The sequence below is a fragment of the Eumetopias jubatus genome, unplaced genomic scaffold (assembly GCF_037043125.1).
Source record: "Eumetopias jubatus isolate StellerSeaLion01/CBP00866 unplaced genomic scaffold, mEumJub1_p1.0 scaffold_16, whole genome shotgun sequence".
Classification (NCBI taxonomy): Eukaryota; Metazoa; Chordata; class Mammalia; order Carnivora; family Otariidae; genus Eumetopias; species Eumetopias jubatus.
This window is the reverse complement of record NW_028274822.1, coordinates 53,076,368-53,098,269: the sequence shown is the minus strand read 5'-3', so window position 1 is coordinate 53,098,269 and position 21,902 is coordinate 53,076,368. Positions and strand designations below refer to the sequence as shown.

The 21,902-nt window shown below is 39.5% G+C and overlaps 1 protein-coding gene across 2 annotated transcripts in view; it reads left to right on the top strand.

Moving 5' to 3' along the window:
- LPIN2 (lipin 2) overlaps positions 1-21,902 on the top strand; it is an 88,499-nt gene that overhangs the window by 46,132 nt on the left and 20,465 nt on the right. For both annotated transcript variants that reach the window (XM_028092357.2, XM_028092356.2), the window contains exons 3-7: positions 10,290-10,385; positions 13,509-13,810; positions 19,499-19,606; positions 20,352-20,478; positions 21,400-21,745. In XM_028092357.2, the coding sequence (XP_027948158.1) occupies positions 10,290-10,385; positions 13,509-13,810; positions 19,499-19,606; positions 20,352-20,478; positions 21,400-21,745 (979 nt within the window). The remainder of the gene's footprint in view (positions 1-10,289; positions 10,386-13,508; positions 13,811-19,498; positions 19,607-20,351; positions 20,479-21,399; positions 21,746-21,902) is intronic.

The following is a 21,902-nucleotide window of genomic DNA, read 5'->3' as shown; positions in this document are numbered from 1 at the left end:
TTTTCCCACTGCTGTCGTCTTTTTGTCCGTGATTCTATCCAGGATCCCACATTGCTTTCACTTATATTCTCTAACCATTCTGTCTTTCCTTACAACCTTGACTTTTGAAGAGTACAGATGGTTATTATATAGATTGTCCCTCAGTTTGAGTTTGTGTGATGTTTTCTCATTTGGGGAAGAACACAGAGTGAGGGTGTACCCCTCTCAGTGCATCATCTCAGGAGGCCCAACATGGTGCCATGCTTTGTTACTGATGATGTTAACTTTGATCCTTTGGTTAATGGTATCTACTGGGTTTCTTCACTGTAAATTTATTTGGTGAAGAAACTTGGAGACTGTGCAAATACCCTGTTTTTCATCGTACTTAGACCCATGAATTTTACCATACCCTGATGAATTTTGCCTGCAACAATTATTACTGTGGTGTTTGCCAAATGGTTTTCTGTTTCGTCCTTCCTACTCTGTTTCTTAATTGAAATTCTACTGTATTGAAGAGCTATCCTTTTCTCTTGTTTATGTATTCATTATTTAGATCAGTGTGGACTTCTGAATATTAATTTTACTCTGTGGGTTATATAATCCATTATTATCATTATTTAGTTGCTCAGATTGTCCCAGGTTTGGCAATTGGTAGTTAGCTCCTTCAAGTTGAGTCCTTTTGAAATGCTCCCGTCATTTTTTTGAGCACTTCCTTACTTTCTGGCACCATAAGATATTCCAGAAGAATCCACTTTACCTGCCTCAGCCCTGGAATTATTTTGTTTCTCTGGGGACCGGTGGTTCCTCTTATTAGAGAATGGTATCTAGAAACAAAGAATCTAGTCACTAGGTTTGCTCATTACTAACTGAGGTGTCATTGCTTTTAGGCCCTGTCAGTGGGCAGAGCTGGAAAAATCTGTGTACGTAGATACACGTACTTACATCTGTCTGTAAAAATCATGAGTTCCCACTAATTCCAGTCCATCACCAGAAGGTTCCTCCTCATCTCCTTATTTGTGACTTCTTTTTCTGACAGTGAGAAACGCCTCTTACTATACAATATGTTTACCTATTTGTTCAATCCTAGAATACACATAAAATAATTACAGAACTGCTAACCCATATGTCTGATTTTTTTTTTTTTTAATTACTAACTGCGGTGTTTGTTGTAGTTTTTTGTCTTCAGACTTAAAATAGTCAAAATACCATTTTCCACTTAGGCTAGTTTTCTTCCTTACCCTGCAGTGTGGTTATGTTACTTACATATATTTGTAACAAGCATTTTGACAACATATGTCAGTTAATGACCTTCAGTGACCTGATGTGACCCAGCACTCAGTGTCAAAAGGGATAATTGGGGGGCGGAGCAAGATGGCGGAGGAGTAGGACACCTAGATTTCGTCTGGTCTCAGGAATTCAGCTGAATAGGGATCAAACCATTCTGAACACCTACGAACTCAACAGGAGATCAAAGAGGGGAGTAGCAACAACTCTCTGAACAGAGAAGCGACCACTTACTGGAAGGTAGGACGTGCGGAGAAGTGAATCCGAGGTGATATTCGGGAGGCTAGACGGCGGGGGAGGGGCCTCCACCGGCCGCTTCTGGCAAGTGATAAGAGTCGCGGAACACAAAATCGAACTGTTAGAAGCTGAGGGACAACGCTGCAGTGGCTAAGCGGGGGGTGGAACCCTCGCGGGACAGCGTGGTCTCAGGACCCTTGGGGTCACAGAAAGACCAGGGGAGCCTGAGTGCGCCCGAGCTCCCAGGTATCGGAGCGGGGAAGCCGGCTGCAGAGACGGAGCTGAGGCGCGGGCTCTCAGCTTGGGGTTGCCATAAACTGTGATCCGCGGCCCAGTCGGGCCACTGCTCCTCCAGCAGGGACCCAACAGGCGGCAGATCCGGGGAGGAGCGGCGCGGGAACGCACTGCAGGGATCTGCTGGGTTTGGATACTCCACACGGGGTCGGGTGCCACAGATAGCAACGCTCGGTCACAGGCCGGGTGAGCACGGAGAGCGGCCAGAGACCGGGGACAAGGGAATGACTGCTTTTCTCTGTGGGCGCACTGAGGAGTGGGGCCCCGAGTTCTCAGCTCCTCCGGGTGGAAATTGGGAGGCCACCATTTTTGCCCTGGTCCTCCAAAGCTGTACCGAGAGCTTGCAGGGAACAAAAGCTCCTGAGATCAAACCGGAGCAGCTTGCTTAGCCCGGACCGACAAGGGCGGGGCAATTCAGCCTCCGGCAAAGACATTTGGAAACCACAGCAACAGGCCCCTCCCCCAGAAGATCAGCCCGAACAGCCAGCAAGCCAAAGCCAAGACCAAGTTTACTGATCAAGGAGAACAGGAGAACTCCAGCGCTAGGGGAATACTGCACATAGAATTCATGGCTTTTTTTTTTTTTTACCATGATTCATTAGTTCATCAAAGTTAATTTTTGTTAACTGTTTTTTTTTCTTTTTCCCTTTTTCAACCAACATCTTATCAATCTCTTTTTTAAAAAAAAAAAAAAACATTTTTCATTTTTAGAGTCATATTTTATCCCTTCATAGTAGTTACCCTTATTTTTGGCATATATATATATAAGTTGTTCCCTCTTTAAAATTTTGAGATACAATTTCTTCTAACAGATCAAAATATACCCTAAATCACTAGTGTATGGCTCTGTTCTAGTCTCCTGCCTGATGACAGTCTCTCCCTTTTTTCTTTTTTTTTTAAATCTTTTTTTTTTCAAACAACTTCTTATCTTATCAAGTCCTTTTATAAAACCTTTTATAATTTTCATCTTTACAGTCATCTTCTATCCCTTCATTGTATCAACTCTTATTTTGTACATATATGTCTTTCTTCCTTTAAAATTTTAGGAGGCACTTTTTTCTAACAGACCAAAATATGCCCAAAATCTAGTGTGTGGCACTGATCTGTGCACTAGCCTGATCATATTTGATCACATTCTGCTTTTTTTGTATTGTTCTGTTTTTGTTTTTATCTTTTCCCCTGGTTTCAGGTCTTTTCTGATTTGTATACAGTATATTTGCTGGGGACGTTGTAAACCTGTTAGCATTTTGTTCTCTCATTCATCTATTCTCCTCTGGACAAAATGACAAGACGAAAAAAATCACCTCAGCAAAAAGAACAAGAGGTAGTACCGTCAGCCAGGGACCTACTCAATACGGACATTAGTACGATGTCGGACCTAGAGTTCAGAATCATGACTTTAAAGATACTAGCTGGGCTTGAAAAAAGCGTGGAAGTTATTAGAGAAACCCTTTCTGGAGAAATAAAAGAACTAAAATCTAACCAAGTCGAAATCAAAAAGGCTATTAATGAGGTGCAATCAAAAATGGGGGCACTAACTGCTAGGATAAATGAGGCAGAAGAGAGAATCAGTGATACAGAAGACCAAATGATGGAAAATAAAGAGGCTGAGAAAAAGAGGGAGAAACAACTACAGGATCACGAGGGCAGAATTCGAGAGATAAGCGATAAGATAAGACGAAACAACATTAGAATAATTGGGATCCCAGAAGAAGAAAGAGAGAGAGGGGCAGAAGGTATATTGGAGCAAATAATAGCAGAGAACTTCCCTAATGTGAGGAAGGAAACAGGCATCAAAATCCAGGAGGCACAGAGAACCCCTCTCAAAATCAATAAAAATAGGTCAACACCCCGACATCTAATAGTAAAACTTACGAGTCTCAGAGACAAAGAGAAAATCCTGAAAGCAGCTCGGGAGAAGAGATATGTAACTTACAATGGTAAAAATATTAGATTGGCAACAGACCTATCCACAGAGACCTGGCAGGCCAGAAAGGACTGGCAAGATATCTTCAGAGCACTAAACGAGAAAAATACGCAGCCAAGAATACTATATCTAGCTAGGCTGTCATTGAAAATAGAAGGAGAGATAAAAAGCTTTCCAGGACAAACAAAAACTAAAGGAATTTGCAAACACGAAACCAGCCCTCCAAGAAATATTGAAAGGGGTCCTCTAAGCAAAGAGAGAGCCTAAAAGCAGCAAAGATGAGAAAGGAACACAGACAACATACAGTAACAGTCACCTTACAGGCAATACAATGGCACTAAATTCATACCTTTCAATAGTTACCCTGAATGTAAATGGGCTCAATGCCCCAATCAAAAGACACAGGCTATCAGATTGGATTAAAAAAACAAGACCCATCCATATGCTGTCTGCAAGAGACTCATTTTAGACCCAAAGACACCCCCAGATTGAAAGGGGGTGGAAAACCATTTACCATGCTAATGGACACCAAAAGAAAGCTGGGGTGGCAATCCTTATATCAGACAAACTAGATTTTAAAACAAAGACTGTCATAAGAGATGAGGAAGGACACTATATCCTACTTAAAGGGTCCATCCAACAAGAAGATCTAACAATTGTAAATATCTATGCCCCGAACATGGGAGCAGCCAATTATATAAGGCAATTAATAACAAAAGCAAAGAAACACACAACAATACAATGATAGTGGGGGACTTTAACACCCCCCTGACTGAAATGGACAGATCATCTAAGCAAAAGATCAACAAGGAAATAAAGACTTTAAATGACACACTGGACCAAATGGACTTCACAGACATATTCAGAACATTCCATCCCAAAGCAACAGAATACACATTCTTCTCTAGTGCCCATGGAACATTCTCCAGAATTGATCACATCCTAGGTCACAAATCAGGTCTCAACCGGTACCAAAAGATTGGGATCATTCCCTGCATATTTTCAGACCACAGGGCTTTGAAACTAGAACTCAATCACAAGAGGAAAGTCGGAAAGAACTCAAATACATGGAGGCTAAAGAGCATCCTACTAAAGAATGAATGGGTCAACCAGGAAATTAAAGAAGAATTAAAAAAATTCATGGAAACCAATGAAAATGAAAATACAACTGTCCAAAATCTTTGGGATACAGCAAAGGCAGTCCTGAGAGGAAAATATATAGCAATACAAACCTTTCTCAAGAAACAAGAAAGGTCTCAAATACACAACCTAACCCTACACCTAAAGGAGCTGGAGAAAGAACAGCAAATAAAGCCTAAACCCAGCAGGAGAAGAGAAATAATAAAGATCAGAGCAGAAATCAATGAAATAGAATCCAAAAGAACAGTAGAACAGATCCACGAAACTAGGAGCTGATTCTTTGAAAGAATTAAGAAGATTGATAAACCCCTGGCCAGACTGATCAAAAAGAAAAGAGAAATGACCCAAATCAACAAAATCATGAATGAAAGAGGAGAGATCACAACCAACACCAAAGAAATACGAACAATTATAAGAACATATTATGAGCAACTCTATGCCAGCAAATTAGATAACCTGGAAGAAATGGGTGCATTCCTAGAGATGTATCAACTACCAAAACTGAACCAGGAAGAAATAGAAAACCTGAACAGACCTGTAACCACTAAGGAAATTCAAGCAGTCATCAAAAATCTCCCAAGAAACAAAAGCCCAGGGCCAGATGGCTTCCCAGGGGAATTCTATCAGACATTTCAAGAAGAATTAATACCTATTCTCCTGAAACTGTTCCAAAAACTAGAAATGGAAGGAAAACTTCCAAATTCATTTTATGAGGCCACCATGACCTTGATCCCAAAACCAGACAAAGACCCCATCAAAAAGGAGAATTACAGACCAATATCCTTGATGAACATGGATGCAAAAATTCTCACCAAAATACTAGCCAATAGGATCCAACAGTACATTAAAAGGATTATTCACCACGACCAAGTGGGATTTATCCCTGGGCTGCAGGGCTGGTTCAACATCCGCAAATCAATCAACGTGATACAATACATTAACAAAAGAAAGAACAAGAATCATATGATCCTCTCAATAGATGCAGAAAAAGCATTTGATAAAGTACAGCATCCTTTCTTGATCAAAACTCTTCAGAGTATAGGGATAGAGGGTACATACCTCAATATCATAAAAGCCATCTACGAAAAACCTACAGCGAATATCATTCTCAATGGGAAAAAGCTGAGAACTCCCCCTAAGGTCAGGAACGCGGCAGGGATGTCCACTCTCACCACTGCTATTCAACATAGTATTGGAAGTCCTAGCCACAGCAATCAGACAACAAAAAGAAATCAAAGGCATCCAAATCGGCAAAGAGGAAGTCAAACTCTCACTCTTTGCAGATGATATGATACTTTATGTGGAAAACCCAAAAGACTCCACCTCAAAACTGCTAGAACTCATACAGGAATTCAGTCAAGTAGCAGGCTATAAAATCAACGCACAGAAATCAGTGGCATTCCTATACACCAACAACAAGACAGAAGAGAGACAAATCAAGGAGTCGATCCCATTCACAATTGCACCCAAAACTAGAAGATACCTAGGAATAAATTTAACCAAAGAGGCAAAGGATCTGTACTCAGAAAACTATAAAATACTGAGGAAAGAAATTGAAGAAGAAACAAAGAAATGGAAAAACGTTCCATGCTCATGGGTTGGAAGAACCAACATTGTGAAGATGTCAGTGCTACCTAGAGCAATCTACACATTCAATGCAATCCCCATCAAAATGCCATCCACTTTTTTCAAAGAAATGGAACAAATAATCCTAAAATTTGTATGGAACCAGAAGAGACCCCAAATAGCCAGAGGAATATTGAAAAAGAAAAGCAAAGCTGGCGGCATCACAATTCCGGACTTCCAGCTCTATTACAAAGCTGTCATCATCAAGACAGTATGGTACTGGCACAAAAACAGACACATAGATCAATGGAACAGAATCGAGAGCCCAGAAATGGACCCTCAACTCTATGGTCAACTTATCTTTGACAAAGCAGGAAAGAATGTCCTATAGAAAAAAGACAGTCTCTTCAACAAATGGTGTTGGGAAAATTGGACAGCCACATGCAGAAGAATGAAACTGGACCATTTCCTTACACCACACACAAAAATAGACTCCAAATGGTTGAAAGACCTAACCGTGAGACAGGAGTCCATCAAAATCCTAAAGGAGAACACAGGTAGCAACCTCTTCGACCTCAGCCGCAGCAACTTCTTCCTAGAAACATCACCAAAGGCACGGGAAGCCAGGGCAAAAATGAACTATTGGGATTTCATCAAGATCAGAAGCTTTTGCACAGCAAAAGAAACAGTCCACAAAACCAAAAGACAACCGACAGAATGGGAGAAAATATTTGCAAATGACATATCAGATAAAGGGCTAGTATCCAAAATCTCTAAAGAACTTATCAAACTCAACACCCAAAGAACAAATAATCCAATCAAGAAATGGGTAGACGACATGAACAGACATTTTTCCAAAGAAGACATCCAAATGGCCAACAGGCACATGAAAAAGTGCTCAACATCGCTCGGCATCAGGGAAATCCGAATCAAAACCTCAATGAGATACCACCTCACACCAGTCAGAATGGCTAAAATTAACAAGTCAGGGAACGACAGATGTTGGCAGGGATGTGGAGAAAGGGGAACCCTCCTACACTGTTGGTGGGAATGCAAGCTGGTGCAGCCACTCTGGAAAACAGTATGGAGTTTCCTCAAATAGTTGAAATTAGAGCTACCATTCGATCCAGCAATTGCACTACTGGGTATTTACCCCAAAGATACAAATGTAGGGATCCAAAGGGGTACGTGCACCCCAAGGTTTATAGCAACAATGTCCACAGTAGCCAAACTGTGGAAAGAGCCAAGATGTCCATCGACAGATGAATGGATAAAGAAGAGGTGGTATATATACACAATGGAATATTATGCAGCCATCAAAAGGAATGAGATCTTGCCATTTGCAATGACGTGGATGGAACTGGAGGGTGTTATGCTTAGTGAAATAAGTCAATCAGAGAAAGACATGTATCATATGACCTCACTGATATGAGGAATTCTTTTTTTTTTTTTTTAAATATTATTTATTTGAGAGAAAGAGAATGAGAGATAGCACGAGAGGGAAGAGGGTCAGAGGGAGAAGCAGACTCCCCGCTGAGCAGGGAGCCCGATGCGGGACTCGATCCCGGGACTCCAGGATCATGACCTGAGCCGAAGGCAGTTGCTTAACCAACTGAGCCACCCAGGCGCCCAATATGAGGAATTCTTTATCTCAGGAACAAACTGAGTGTTACTGGAGTGGTTGGGGGTGGGAGGGATGGGGTGGCTGGGTGATAGACATTGGGGAGGGTATGTGCTACGGTGAGCGCTGTGAATTGTGTAAGACTGTTGAATCACAGATCTGTACTTCTAAAACAAATAACGCAACATATTTTAAGAAAAAAGAAAAGAAGATAGCAGGAGAGGAAGAATGAAGGGGAGTAAGTCAGGGGGGGAGACGAACCAGGAGAGATGATGGACTCTGAAAAACAAACTGAGGGTTCTAGAGGGGAGGAGGGTAAGGGGATGGGTTAGCCTGGTGATGGGTATTAAAGAGGGCACATTCTGCATGGAGCACTGGGTGTTATGAACAAACAATGAATCATGGAACACTACACCAAAACAAATGATGTAATATATGGTGATTAACATAACAATAAAAATTTTTAAAAAAAGGGACAATTGGTCCTCACTGGGAAAAACCCAGGGGACCATGCAGGTGTTCCCACCATCAGGCCCTTGCAAAGCTAAGTACACTTAGATTGTGGACTGCTCTATTTATACCTATATTATATTTTTATGTCTCCTGAACCAATCTAAAACTGGAGTTTACAGGTTTATCTGTAAGAGTTTTGAAAGTTGGGGGGCACCTGGGTGGCTCAGTCAGTTAAGCATCTGCCTTCAGCTCAGGTCATTATCTCGGGGTCCTGGGATCGAGCCCTGCGTCAGGCTCCCTGCTCAGCAGGGAGTCTGCTTCTCCCTCTGCCCCTCCCCTGCTCATTCTTGTGTGCTCACTCTCTCAAATAAGTATCTTAAAAATTTTTTTGAAAGTTGGTATTCATTTAATATTATAAGGTATTTGAAGGCATTTATTCACAGTCAACAGATGAACAATTATTTTTAAATGATAAGTAGTATTTATACACACACACACACACGCAGTTCTTTGCATTATAGTACAGATCATTATAATGACTGGGCAAGCTGAAACCATGCAGAACAAACTTAATAATAACAGAAAAATTAGGATTTTCTAATGATTTTTATAAATTTTTGTCAAAACTTAAAAATTTCTGTTATAACTGTATAAGAAAATGAAAAATAACAAAATGATGTTTAGTACACCCCAATTTAAAACATTAGAAACATGGAGGACTAAAGTGTCTTATGTCTTTGTAAAATAACTTACCAAGATTAGTTGGTTTGAACAGTGCTTGTCGTCTTGATATAAAACTTGTAATATGGAACAAGCATCTTTTCTTTGTCTTGGCAAATTATCATAACTCTTTTCTGAGTCTGGATCAGCTTTCAGGTTTTCATCTCTGGAACATTTGCTATCATGAAGTATGTTTGTGAGTTCCTTCACTGTGAAGTGTTTTTCCTGTGTCACTTCCTCTGGGCTATCTTCATCCTTTTGTCACAACCACTTTCCTCCTTTGTGTGGATAAGCTTACCTTCATCAGGTTCCTCTGGGTGCACATCTTAAGTCTTTCGAATGCAGCAGGGTCACCATTCCTGCAGTCAGGTATTTCTTCTGTAACTGTTGACACTCAGTTTGAATTTTACTTCCAGTAATACTACTTTTTGTTAGGTTAGGTTGCACTTTGATCTTGGCCAATTTCTTCTTTATTATCCATTTTTATAAAATGTCACATGGGTTTATTAATGAGAGACAAGGAGACAACTACAACTATAAGCTTTGCTGTCTGTGCCTGAACTGAATAACATACGTGCTTTGACTAGTCACCAATAGACTTTGAAAAGTGATGTGATGGATTACTGATCATGATTGGCATCTATTTTTATGTAGTGGTTTGTAGACAGAAGAGCAGCCAGTGAAGTTTGTGCTTTCTGCAGTTACAGTTAACATACCACAGTAACTGAAATCTGTGTTTGTCTGTACCATGCCAGGTGAGGCCTGTCTGTGCTATAACTCTGAAAGTGCTCAAATGTTTTTTGACAATTATATTTCCCCTATTTTATGCCATTTGGGAAATTAAATAAATATTTTATGTTCTAAAAATAAATGATAAAACATTTTCTTTCAGTCCCTTCTTATCCATCCCCTTCCTCCCCAGGTCTGTTTAGTTTTTTAGGGTAGGACAGTAGGGCAGGTAGCATTGTTTCTCTGGACTGTCAGCCTAGGAACCTCAGTACTAAGTTTGGCTTGGTTTAGGTTCACTGAAAGTTTTAATACTAAATCACACTTTGTTTCTCCTCTTAGATTGATATAGAAATCAATGGCGATGCAGTGGATCTCCACATGAAGTTGGGTGACAATGGGGAAGCTTTCTTTGTGGAGGAGACTGAAGAGGAATATGTAAGTTCTAGTAGGTTACATCCACTTTACACAGTGTATTCAGGCCTCCAGGACCTATCCCAAAACAGAAATGTTCAGCAGTTTTCACGGTTATAGAGGTGATTTTTACAGGTTAAACAAGCTTTAGTTTTAGGCTGAAAAACTAAGCTGTCAGGAAGGAGCTAGAGGAGTGAGGAACTTTTCTCCCCACCAAGTGTCAGGGTACAGAGAATGCGCAGAACGCCTTTGCATTTGCTCTTTTTCTCTGTCTTTAATGAGCTTTCTTATTTAGTATCTGTTAGAGTTTACACCTTGACTTGAATACATTCAGTTCTCCCTAAATAATGAGGGCCTATCTCTGCCCACTGTGTGTTTGTACATCTGTGACCTTTAAACTTGGAAAATGTGGGGCACCCGGGTGGCTCAGTTGTTAAGCGTCCTTCTTCAGCTCAGGTCATGATCCCAGGGTCCTGGGCTTGAGCCCCGCATCGGGCTCCCTGCTTAGCAGGAAGCCTGCTTCTCCCTCTCCCACTCCCCCTGCTTCCGTTCCCTCTCTCACTGTGTCTTTCTCTGTCAAATAAAATCTGTAAAAAAAATGAACTTGGAAAATGTGTTTACCATTTTGGTTAGGGATGTGGGATCTCTGACCTTGAATAGTCTTGAGGATTAGTTTATTATGGTCTCAAAGATTTAAATTAATTGGCCTATATCTTTTTAACTGATTATTGCATGTTTGGCTTCTTTCAGTGAGAGAGCACAGTTCCCTCTGCCACCCCCATCCCCACCCCTCGTATCTACTGATGTGAATGGGGGTGAGCTGTTTTTGATAGACTTAGTGTGGATCTTAGAAGAGACTTCCTTACAGCTTTTTTCATAAAATCTCAGCAAAAATTATAACCTTCAAGTTATTAAAGATACAGGACTACTTTTAGGGGTTTTGAAGATGAACTGCATGTTGGATGTCATAAATTCACAAAGAAAAATGTTAACCAAAAAATAAACGATAGCAGGATGAGATTGTTCATCATTTTTAGTTTAGAGAGACACCAGCAATTTAGATACCAATCAGCATTACAAAGTATGATTATGAAAAGGAACCTTTCCAGACCAATTTTTTTTTCTAGTACCTTAATTACTTGTTTTTATATTACCTCATTTGTGTTTACTTGGCCTAAACAAAGATTTTTCCCTCATCAGAGATGGAAGCAAAAAGCAGAATGAAACAAATGAGTTATCACAAGGATAAAATATTTTTGATGTGTTCCTTAAAATCATGTGTGTTTCAGAACAGTGATTGATTAGGCTTTGTATAAATCAACAAGTGAGAGGACTGGGTTACTGATAGTTACCTGGTTCTCATGGTCAGTTCTGATGATTCCATTTATAACTATGCTTAGCAAGGTTAACTTGTAGAGTACAAACTTTCCCAGCCTCTTTTTCCTATTCCTTGTATCCTCAAATTGTTTAGATTTTCTTTAGAATACTGTGCTCTTTAAAATTAAGAAAAAAAAAAAGTTAATTCATCCAGTAGTATTGGAATTACTACTCAGTGTCACATACTATGAATATAACATGCCCCCACTCTCCAGGACTTTACAGTTTTAAAGGGAATAAACGTTACCAAAACCCATCTGTCTTCCATTTATTTACATTTTTGTTTCTCTTAAACTTTGTTCATCTAAACTGTATATTGTCAGCATCCTTTTCAAGCCAGTAGTTCTAGATCTACCCCTATCCTTTTAATAGTTGCCCAGTCATCCATAGTATGGACGCACCACAGTTTAACCATTCTTGTTCTGACAGAGATTTAGGTTGTTTCATCCCCCGCATACAATGCAGACAGTGCTAGAACAGAACTAGGAAACACCACCAGAGACAAAACAGCTTTTAAGAAGTACCAGTAAACTTTATAACAAGGACCATTGAATTAAAAGGCCCTTGAAGTGAGAGGCCACAGCCTCTCACTTGAGTGCCCTGGGGGCATACAGAATAATAACCTGTTACCACAGTTTCTCTGTAAGTGTGTGTTGCTGATGAATACAAATATTGCTTGGGTAAACAAAATTTTGGCTTCAGGGTAATACGTCTACCAAAGCCAAATTCAAAAGCTTGATTTAGAACAATTATGGAAACTCACTCATTTTCAGGACTATTATGTAAAAATTTGAGTACTCAAAGTTCTTTGATGTTAATTTATACCTCTATTACATACTTTCCATTTCCCCCATGATACAAAGGGATGAAGTTAGTGACTAAGTTAATTTTCTGAACATCAAACTTGATCATTTATTTGATATTAAATTACAAGTTTAATTCTTTATTTTTAAAGATTATTTGAGAGAGAGTCACGCACATGCGCAAGTGAGTGGGGGGCAGAACAGAGGAAGAGGGAGAGCGAATCTCAAGCCGACTCCCCACTGAGCATGGAGCCCAACACAGGTTTCAATCCCAGGACCCTGAGATCATGACCTGAGCTGAAATCAAGAGTGGGATGCTTAACTGAGCCACCTGGGCACCCCACGAGCTTAATTATTTCTAACTGTTGGGCCTTATTTTCTTCTTCTGAATTCCTAAAAGCCTGTCTTGAAGACATTACAATTTTAAAATCCACTAATTTCATTTGTTAACAGGGTATTGTCAATCACTTTCTTCCACCGTCATTTAATTTAGCAAACACACATTTTACCGTAGATCCTCACTTCACTTACCTATCCTGCTGCCCCCGTCTGATGGGGTGTTCCTGATCCCTGCCTTCTGCTTTATCCTGTTACTGTTGTCTGTAAGTTCTTGATAGAGTGCTTTGTCCTGCCTCCTCGGAATGCTGCTGCTGCTTTGAACTTCCCTTTACAGAGAATTTAATTGGCTGTGCTTTAATTACAGTTTTTATAGGTTTGTGCTAAATTGGTATATTGGTTCCTTCAAATGTATTCAGTTACATGGACCAATGAACTATTTGTATGTGCCAGCGTAAAGACTATTTGGAGTAGAGTGGGCAGTGACTTCGTTCAATGTGACAGTCTTACTTTGGGGACTGTGTATTCTTTCTACCACTGTGAATTTAGATACACAAAGAGTTCATTATTGTTTTTGATTCACTGTCCACTTTGTCATGGACAACTTTTCTTTCTCCATGTTCTTTTTAAGGAAAAGCTCCCTGCTTACCTTGCCACCTCACCAATTCCTACTGAAGATCAGTTCTTTAAAGATACTGATGCCCCTTTGGTGAAGTCTGGTGGAAATGAAAGACCATCTCAGAATTCAGACATCTCACACATCTTGGAAACAGAAACGGTTTTCACTTCAAGTTCTGTGAAAAAGAAAAAACGAAGGAGAAAGAAATGCAAACAGGACAGTAAGAAGGAAGACCAGACTGCTTCCACTGCTGCAGAGGATACCGTGGATGTGGAAATGAGCTCTGATGACGACAAGGGGGCCCAGTCAGCAAGGTAGGGCTCTCTGTGCAGGTGCTGGGCATGCACACATGCTGTGGGCAGAGCTCAGGTACGGCTAGTTGCTGTTGTTTCTTCCATGGATCTACAGTGTGAGGTTTGGACTCGTTTTTCCCCATGGCAGTTTATTGTGGAATTAGTGGAAGAGGCATTCTCTTTTTTCCTTTCTGCTATTCTATAAAATTTGCCATCAGACATCCTGTCATGGTATTAAAATATCACTTGAAGCAGACCATCAGTGTGTGTCTTTCCATCCAGTAGGTTTCCAAAAGCCAAATGAATTTTAAGTCGCAAAGAAGATCTGGATTACTGATGGCCCTTGGGCAGCCTCGGGTGTGTATCCCTACTTGGTATCTTGGTATCTCATCTATTTCTGAGAAGTTGAGAGTTGTTGTTTAGAGTTTATCATCAAAACATTCCTAGTAAGTTGAAGAAGGAAGGAAGATTTTTGTTGTTGTTTTGGTTTTTCTTAGAGTGAAAAATCTCGATTACTTCTTACTTACCAGCTCAGTAGAAGAGCTTAAAATATATGCCAGTTTTCAAGTCAGCAGTGCCTTTCAAGAGGTAACAGTTGGGGGTAGGGCATTTATTTTTTTGTTCAAGATTTTGATTTTTAAAAGGTTATCTTAGATCTGTTCCACTCAGTGGTTGCTCTGGCACTGGAAGAGGACCATATGTGTGTCAGCAGGGTGGTTAACTTTATTGATGAGCATTGGACAAGAAGTTGCTGCCCACAAGTGACCCTAAAGTTCTGCCTAAGTTCTTCTAAGATCCACCAGAAAGGACACTGAAATAACACTTTTGCCCTCAAAGTTTATTGGTGTATGTCTTTTATTATAACGTTTGTCCACTCTCCCTCCAAGCCAGAACCTCGCTTGCTTGGGAAGCAGTTATGTCAGAATGCACGTAAATTAGGGCATTGTAATAATTTCCAGGAGCTTGGTGTCTTGCTTTTTTCTTTAGACTACCATGGATCATAGATGCTGCAACTTGGAGGAACTCTTATCTAAAGTTTCCCTAAAACAGGATCTGCTTAATTATGTAGCCAACAGAAATGAGGACTTTAAAGGACAAAATGTAACAGTCATGGGAATTCAGGTCAGATGTATACTGAAATAAGTGCTGAGCTGAAAGGTAGAAGAGTAGGCCTGTTATATTTTTGATTGTGGAACAGCAGCTACTTGATCACTCTCGTCTGGGCCTTTTTGTTTCTTTTTTAATTTTTTTTTTTTTTTAAGATTTATTTATTTGAGAGAGTGAGCAGGGAGAGGGAGAGAAGCAAATCTCCCCACTGACTGCGGAGCCTGGCACAGGGCTCTATCTCATGACCCTGAGACGACCTGAGCTGAACCAACTGACCCACCCACGTGCCCCTGGGCCTGTTTCTTAATCTATGAAATAAGAGAATTGAACTACATGGTTGGCAAGGCTCCTTCCAGCTCAGCATCTAGATTCTAAAATAATTGGGGGGAAGATATTTAGGGTCAAAGGTATTAACAGCATATTAAACAGGTTAAAGAATCAGAAAAAGAATAGGAGGTCAACTGCTTCTGCAGTTGTGCAACGTAGAAATTAGGTGGGGTTGGGAAGTTTGCGGCTTTAAAATACCTTCCCATCCTCAGGCCCCTACACTTTAGGAAAGAAATTCTGTTTCCAGAGAAATACCTAAATTTTTTTTCCCTTATTTGAGAGCACGTGGGCAAGCACAAGCTGGCAGGGGGGGCTGTGGAGGGTCACAAGGAGAAGCAGGCTCCCCGCGGAGCAAGGAGCCCGCTGCAGGGCTCCGTCCCAGAACCCTGAGATCATGACCTGAGCCGAAGGCAGATGCTTAACTGACTGAGCCACCCAGGTCCCCCCTAAAATCGGTTTTTATTTTATGTTGATAAATAGCATTCTTTTTAAATAGCATTCTTTATACTTTTCAAGAATTTCATTGATAATAGAATTAAGGTTAATTAAGGCTCCTTGAAGGAAGGAGGCAAAAGATGAAATCATTCTTTAAAGTGGGTTGCTGTTTCACAGCTAAAAGAAACACATTGGCGAAAATTGGAGAGCTTTAAATTACACTGAGCTTTATGTAAACTGTACCTAGTGAGTCTCTCCCTAAAGATGGACTTTGGCTTGTATATAGCATGGAAACCTTGTTTGTCCTTCCAGAGGATGGATGGATTTTTACTATGTATATGTATTGGAAACATTGCACCTAGGCTAAGTAGTCTTTTGGAGGGAAGAGACCTGTCAAATTAGATGGTGCTCTAGCACAATCCCAGCAATGTTAAAAATGGAGAATTAAGGGGCGCCTGGGTGGCTCAGTCAGTTAAGTGTCTGCCTTCAGCTCAGGTCATGATCCCAGAGTCCTGGGATCAAGTCCCTCATCAGGCTTCTTGCTTTGGGGGAGCCTGCTTTTCCTTCTCCCTCTGCCTGCTGTTCCCCCTGCTTGTGTGCGCGCGCGCGCGCGCTCTCTCTCTCTCTCTCTCTCTCTCTCTCTCTCACACACACACACACACACACACACACACACAAATAAATAAAATCTGTAAAAAAAAAAAATGGAGACTTAAGACCACATCATCAGAAAGGGAATCTTCTTTTAATCCACCAAAGCAGATGTGTTGATAAGTTATACCTAGAAGCTAAGTACAGGGAACCTGAGACTTTATAAACAGCATCTGTTGCCCTGAGGCTGCATACTTCATCTCCTGATCAATAACTGGCTTCTAGAGAACCTCCATGTTTTTCTGTGGTGACAGGAACCTTACAGCCAGCTCCCTGCCTTTCCTCCCCTTCATTTCTTTTTCTTTTCTTTCTTTTTTTTTTTTTTTTTTTAAGTAGGCTCCATGCCCATTGTGGAGCCCAAAGTGGGGCTTGAATTCATGACCCTGAGATCAAGACCTGAGCTGGGATCAAGAGTCAGATGCTTAACTGACTGAACCACCCAGGCACGCCCTCCCCTTCATTTCTGACACAGTAGACAGAGAAATATTGCAGGGCTCCTTTCAATCCTATTATGAGGCATCTTTTATGAGAAATGTCCTATATCTAAATGCAAACTGAGATCATTAGCCACACTGAAATTTATTGACCAATAGCTGTGCTAAGGCTGAGGATAAACATTGTTTACAGAGTTAGTGATTTTCGGTCTTGGTAGTTAGCAACCCCATTTATCTCTAACGTACCACCAGTTAAATAGAGAAAAATTCATTTAGTCCCTCTGATTTATCCCACATAAATAATTCATACTATTTTAGCTTCCTTTTGATTTTCTTCCTGCTTTTAAAAGATGGAGGTATAGGGGCACCTGGGTGGCTCAGTCAGTTGAGCGGCTGCTTTTGGCTCAGGTCATGATTCCAGGGTCCTGGCCTCTCCCCCTGCTTGTGCTCTCTGTCAAATAAAGAAAATCTTAAAAAAAAAAAATTAAAAAAAAATTAAAAATAAAAGATTGAGGTATAATTTACATACAATAACATCCATAGAACTTAATATGCAGGTATACAATTGAGTGAATTTTGACAGTTGTATACATTATGTAACCTCTCTTGGTTTTTGAATAGAAAAGATAATTGGTTTATAAAATGGTATTAAATATGAAGCCATGTTGAGATGCATCTGTGAATGGTGAATTGCTCTATTATATACACTTACTCTGAATTTTGGCAGCTGAACCTCCCACTTCTTTCAACCTTGACTCGGTGTTAGACTGTTTACCCTACTGCAAATTCTTTGCTATTCAGTGTTAATGTATATGTTTGTCCTGTATCTTGACATAGATGTAGTCAGTGTTCATACTGTTGTCTTCACATTCCAGTATCTACACTCCCTTTTATTCTCATGTCATGTATTTAGTTTAAGTTAATCTGTTGTGGTCAACCTAGGCTGGTCGAATGTTCTCAGGCATGTGTACCATTTTGAAAAGCGCTTATTAGCAAGTTTTTAGAAGTCTTAGTTTAGTTAACGAATCATAGGACTAAAGGGAACTTCAACATCAGCAACCTTTTCCATCATCTAACAGGTCTAAACTAATGGGATTTATTTTTGTCAGAATGTGCCCAGAGAAGACCATTTCATAACTTCCCTGGGGTTGTAAAATTCTTAATGGTGCCTGATCTCGAACTTTCTGTCTCTCTCAATATTTTACTAAATCCAGTTTGCTGAACTCTTCTGGGCTTACTTTTTGTACTACAGTGAAATACGTTCCAAAAATAAAATATTTTTAATAAGTTTCTGTGACTTTCACATAGTACTTTTTAAAGCACTTTCAAATACATGAATAGGGATGGGTCAGGCTGTTTTATGCTTTCAGATTTGTCCAGTAAGGACTATTCATAAGCATCTGGTTTTCCCTTTTTACAGTTTTTACCGTTTGAGTTTCATTTTTTAAGAAATAGAGTATTTTTACCCGATGTCTGCCTTTTTCTCCCCTTGAATGAGGTATTATGCCAGAGTTTATCTTCTTTCTCTCAGAAGAATTAGAGTTAGGAAAACCTTAAGTTAGAAGATGCAGCTATGTGGAAAACCTATGACATGGCAGACTTAGTGGGAAAGCAGAGCACATTCAATGAGGATATAAAGGAAGAAAGGCAATATTAAAAGTTAATAAACTGATTTCTACCTCTGTTTTTAGTCTGCCAAATTAAGTTATACAGATATTCTCATTTTACATAGAATATTTGTTCTGGTAGAATGTAGAATTTTCTATAAGAAGCTCTCAAACTGGAAAGTATAGTGCTTTACACTTTTCAGAGGTTTTCTTTGTACTTTTCTTTATACTTTACAGAGCTTTCAACATATACTACATAAATCTCATATAGATTCTGAAATAGGACAAGTGGTAAATTTCCAACTAAAGATGAACAACTAGGGCCCACAGTGCTTCTGAGGAATGTTTTCAAGGTTATATGGCAAGTTAGTTACATTAACTGTGCAAATTCAAGAAAACCAAAGGGTGAATTAATTAAAATCTTATTAGCATTAGTTCATCCTCCTGTAGTTCTGAGGTCTCTGTATGAATCTTTAAAAGCATTTATCTTGTTTCTGTATCATCTTCCTCATAGCCCCACGTCAGGTAGATTCTAAATAAGGAGAACGTTCTCAGCTAATTCTTGGTCCATACAAAAAGAAAAATAAGTTCTGTATGTTTTTAAGAGTTTTTAGGGTCTTTTTGAATTTTTGAACCATAGCTCGTCTTCAGCTCATAGTCTTGTATTTGCTGTAATATATAGGAGAGTATAGTGAAAGAACAAGGGCTTACTTGTTTTGAATTCAGCCACTTACGAGTTCTTTGATTTTGGGCAAATTACTAAACTTCTCTGGATCCTTGATTATTTAATACCTAAAATAGGATAGTCTTACCTCAGATTTGTAAGGATTGAATGAAATATACATAAAGCTTTAATTTTCCTCTTCTAGCCTTTGAATCAATTACCTTGAAGGGCTGTAAAAGGGAATTTTTAATCACATCTTTTCTGTCCTTCCTGTCTGTCCCATACTTCAGTAGTGATTGCAGTCGTGTATGGTGGGTGGCATCAGTGAATCCCCCTTCTCCTTCTCAGTTTCCTTTTAAGAGGAGTAATTATTAATCACTTGGCCTTCTTCATTTGTATCATTTAAACATGTGTTGGTAGATTTGGGATATTTTTAAGCTGACATAATGTCATTGTTCCTGACTTTGTTTTTTTCCTTTCACAGAGGATCTTCAAATGCTTCCTTAAAGGAAGATGACTATAAGGAACCCTTGCTCTTCCATTCTGGGGATCACTACCCTTTATCTGATGGAGACTGGTCCCCTTTAGACAAGTAAGTATTTTCAAAATTTCTCAGTTTCTTTAAGATATATTAAATAGCTTTTCTGTTATTTGACAGTAATTATATTTCCCATTTCTCTCATACAGAGAACTGAATGAATATGTACTTGTAACATGAATATGTACTTTTCCTCTCAATAATTATTTTGTTCCTAAACTTGATCTCACTTAGGCTCACAGTGTAGGCCAGTGTAGATCTGCACAATCAGCATAGAATTTGGCCCTCTACAATTCTTAAATTCTAATCCTAAAGTGTCAACTGTAACTGTGGATAGTGTGAAGAAACATGGAGTCACACTTTGTTCAGTGTTCAGATCCAGTTTCTCTCATGTATTATGTTAATTTAACCCGTCTTTTTTTTTTTTTTTTGGAAAAGACAGCTTACATTTATTAGGTATCTTCAGTACCCTGTAGAATTTAACCCATCTTTCTGTGCATTTCATCTCCTGTAAAATTACCTCTTTCAATGATTTCTTGTGAGAATCAGTGGGATAATACATATAAAGGTGTTTACAGAGAACCCAACAAGTCCTCAATAGATAACTGGTTGGTGGTGTTTTTATTATTACTAAAGAACGCAAATGGAAGAAATAATTGATATTCCCTTCAATAGAGTCATTATATTGGAAGGATAAAGTTGGTATATTCAAACTTGTATTTGTTTTAATCTGTCGAGCTCACAAGACTGAAGTTCCCTGACTTAAAAGGCATCACATTTCTTTGTCCTGTGTTTATAGCCCCTATTCCCCAGCAGCAGTGTGTCCTAAGAGTGATTCAGAGCTGGAGGTGAAACCTGCCGAGAGCCTGCTCAGATCTGAGTCCCACATGGAGTGGACATGGGGTGGGTTCCCAGAGTCCACCAAGGTACTAATGTTTACTTGCCTGTGGAGTATGTCCAGTTAAAAACCTGTGAGGTGTCTCTGTCATTGTGTAAAGGGGGGGAGGGGTGATTTCTGAGCCAACACATGTGAATATAAATGATAGTAGTGCCCTCATGTGGTCATGTGAGGAAATCCAGTTAACCATTTTTCATAACTGCAACAGAAGGAATCCAGCATTATTTTGTGTGTGTTTCTATTTAGTAAATAATGTTGATTGTCAATTAACATTTTAATTAGGAACATTTAAAAGGTACGTAAAGGAAACTAGAATTTCTACACTTAAGTTTTAAATAGGAAATTGATTTTTTGAAAGCTTTTTTCCTAAACTTGATCTCACTTAGGCTCACAGTGTAGGCCAATGTAGATCTGCACAATCAGCATAGAATTTGGCCCGTAATGAAAGAATTGGAAAGATACATTACTTGAGAGAGAAAGTATTTAGAACCCTCTAAGGTTTTTTTTTTTTTTAAATACACATTTTGCTTATATGTGTGATTTGCATCGAGACTTGACTACCCACTTTTAAACTATTTTAGCAGAGCCTTGACATATAGTCCAAGCAGGGCTAAATTTTCATATAGCACTCAAGTTTTCTCCCTGAAAATGAATATTTTACCTCTTAGCACCTAAAAATTGGCTTATTTCCCTAGTCTTCTCTGGTGTTTAACTCTTCATAGTATAGCAGTTTGAAATAGAAGTCTTTTGTGTAAATATCATGATACTGAACAAAATGCAGTTATTTTTCCCACTTCTTAATTAAGAAATGTCTCACACACAAAATCATATGTTTACCAAATGTGTTTTTATAAATAAAATGAATACATTTACCTGCATCCAGCTTAAGAAATAGATTATAACAAATACCTTTGAAGGTAGTTTAATTTTTAAACAAACTTTTTTTTAGGTCAGCAAAAGAGAGAGATCTGACCATCATCCTAGGACAGCTACAATTACACCATCAGAAAATACCCATTTTCGGGTAATTCCCAGTGAGGACAACCTCATAAGTGAAGTTGAAAAAGATGCTTCCATGGGAGAAACGGTCTGTACCATAGTGAAACCCAAACCTAGAGCCCTGTGTAAGCAGATGAGCAGTGCAACTTCTGCTGCAGAACTTCTCGAACCTCCCCTGGAGCCTCCTCAGATTTCATCTATGTTAGATGCAGACCACCTTCCTAACCCGTCATTAGTGGAGGCCCCCTCAGAATCAAAACCTGCAGCGAAAGTAGACTCACCATCAAAGAAGAAAGGTAATCATTTGTTTGAATTGGCATCAGGTACTGTAAATTTACATGATAAGTTATTTCAGTATTTCAGATGATACATGATGGCTGCCTTTGTAGTGGTACTCCCCTGACCAGAACCTAACACACACTGTGAAGATTGCTTGTTTAATGGGGCTTCCCC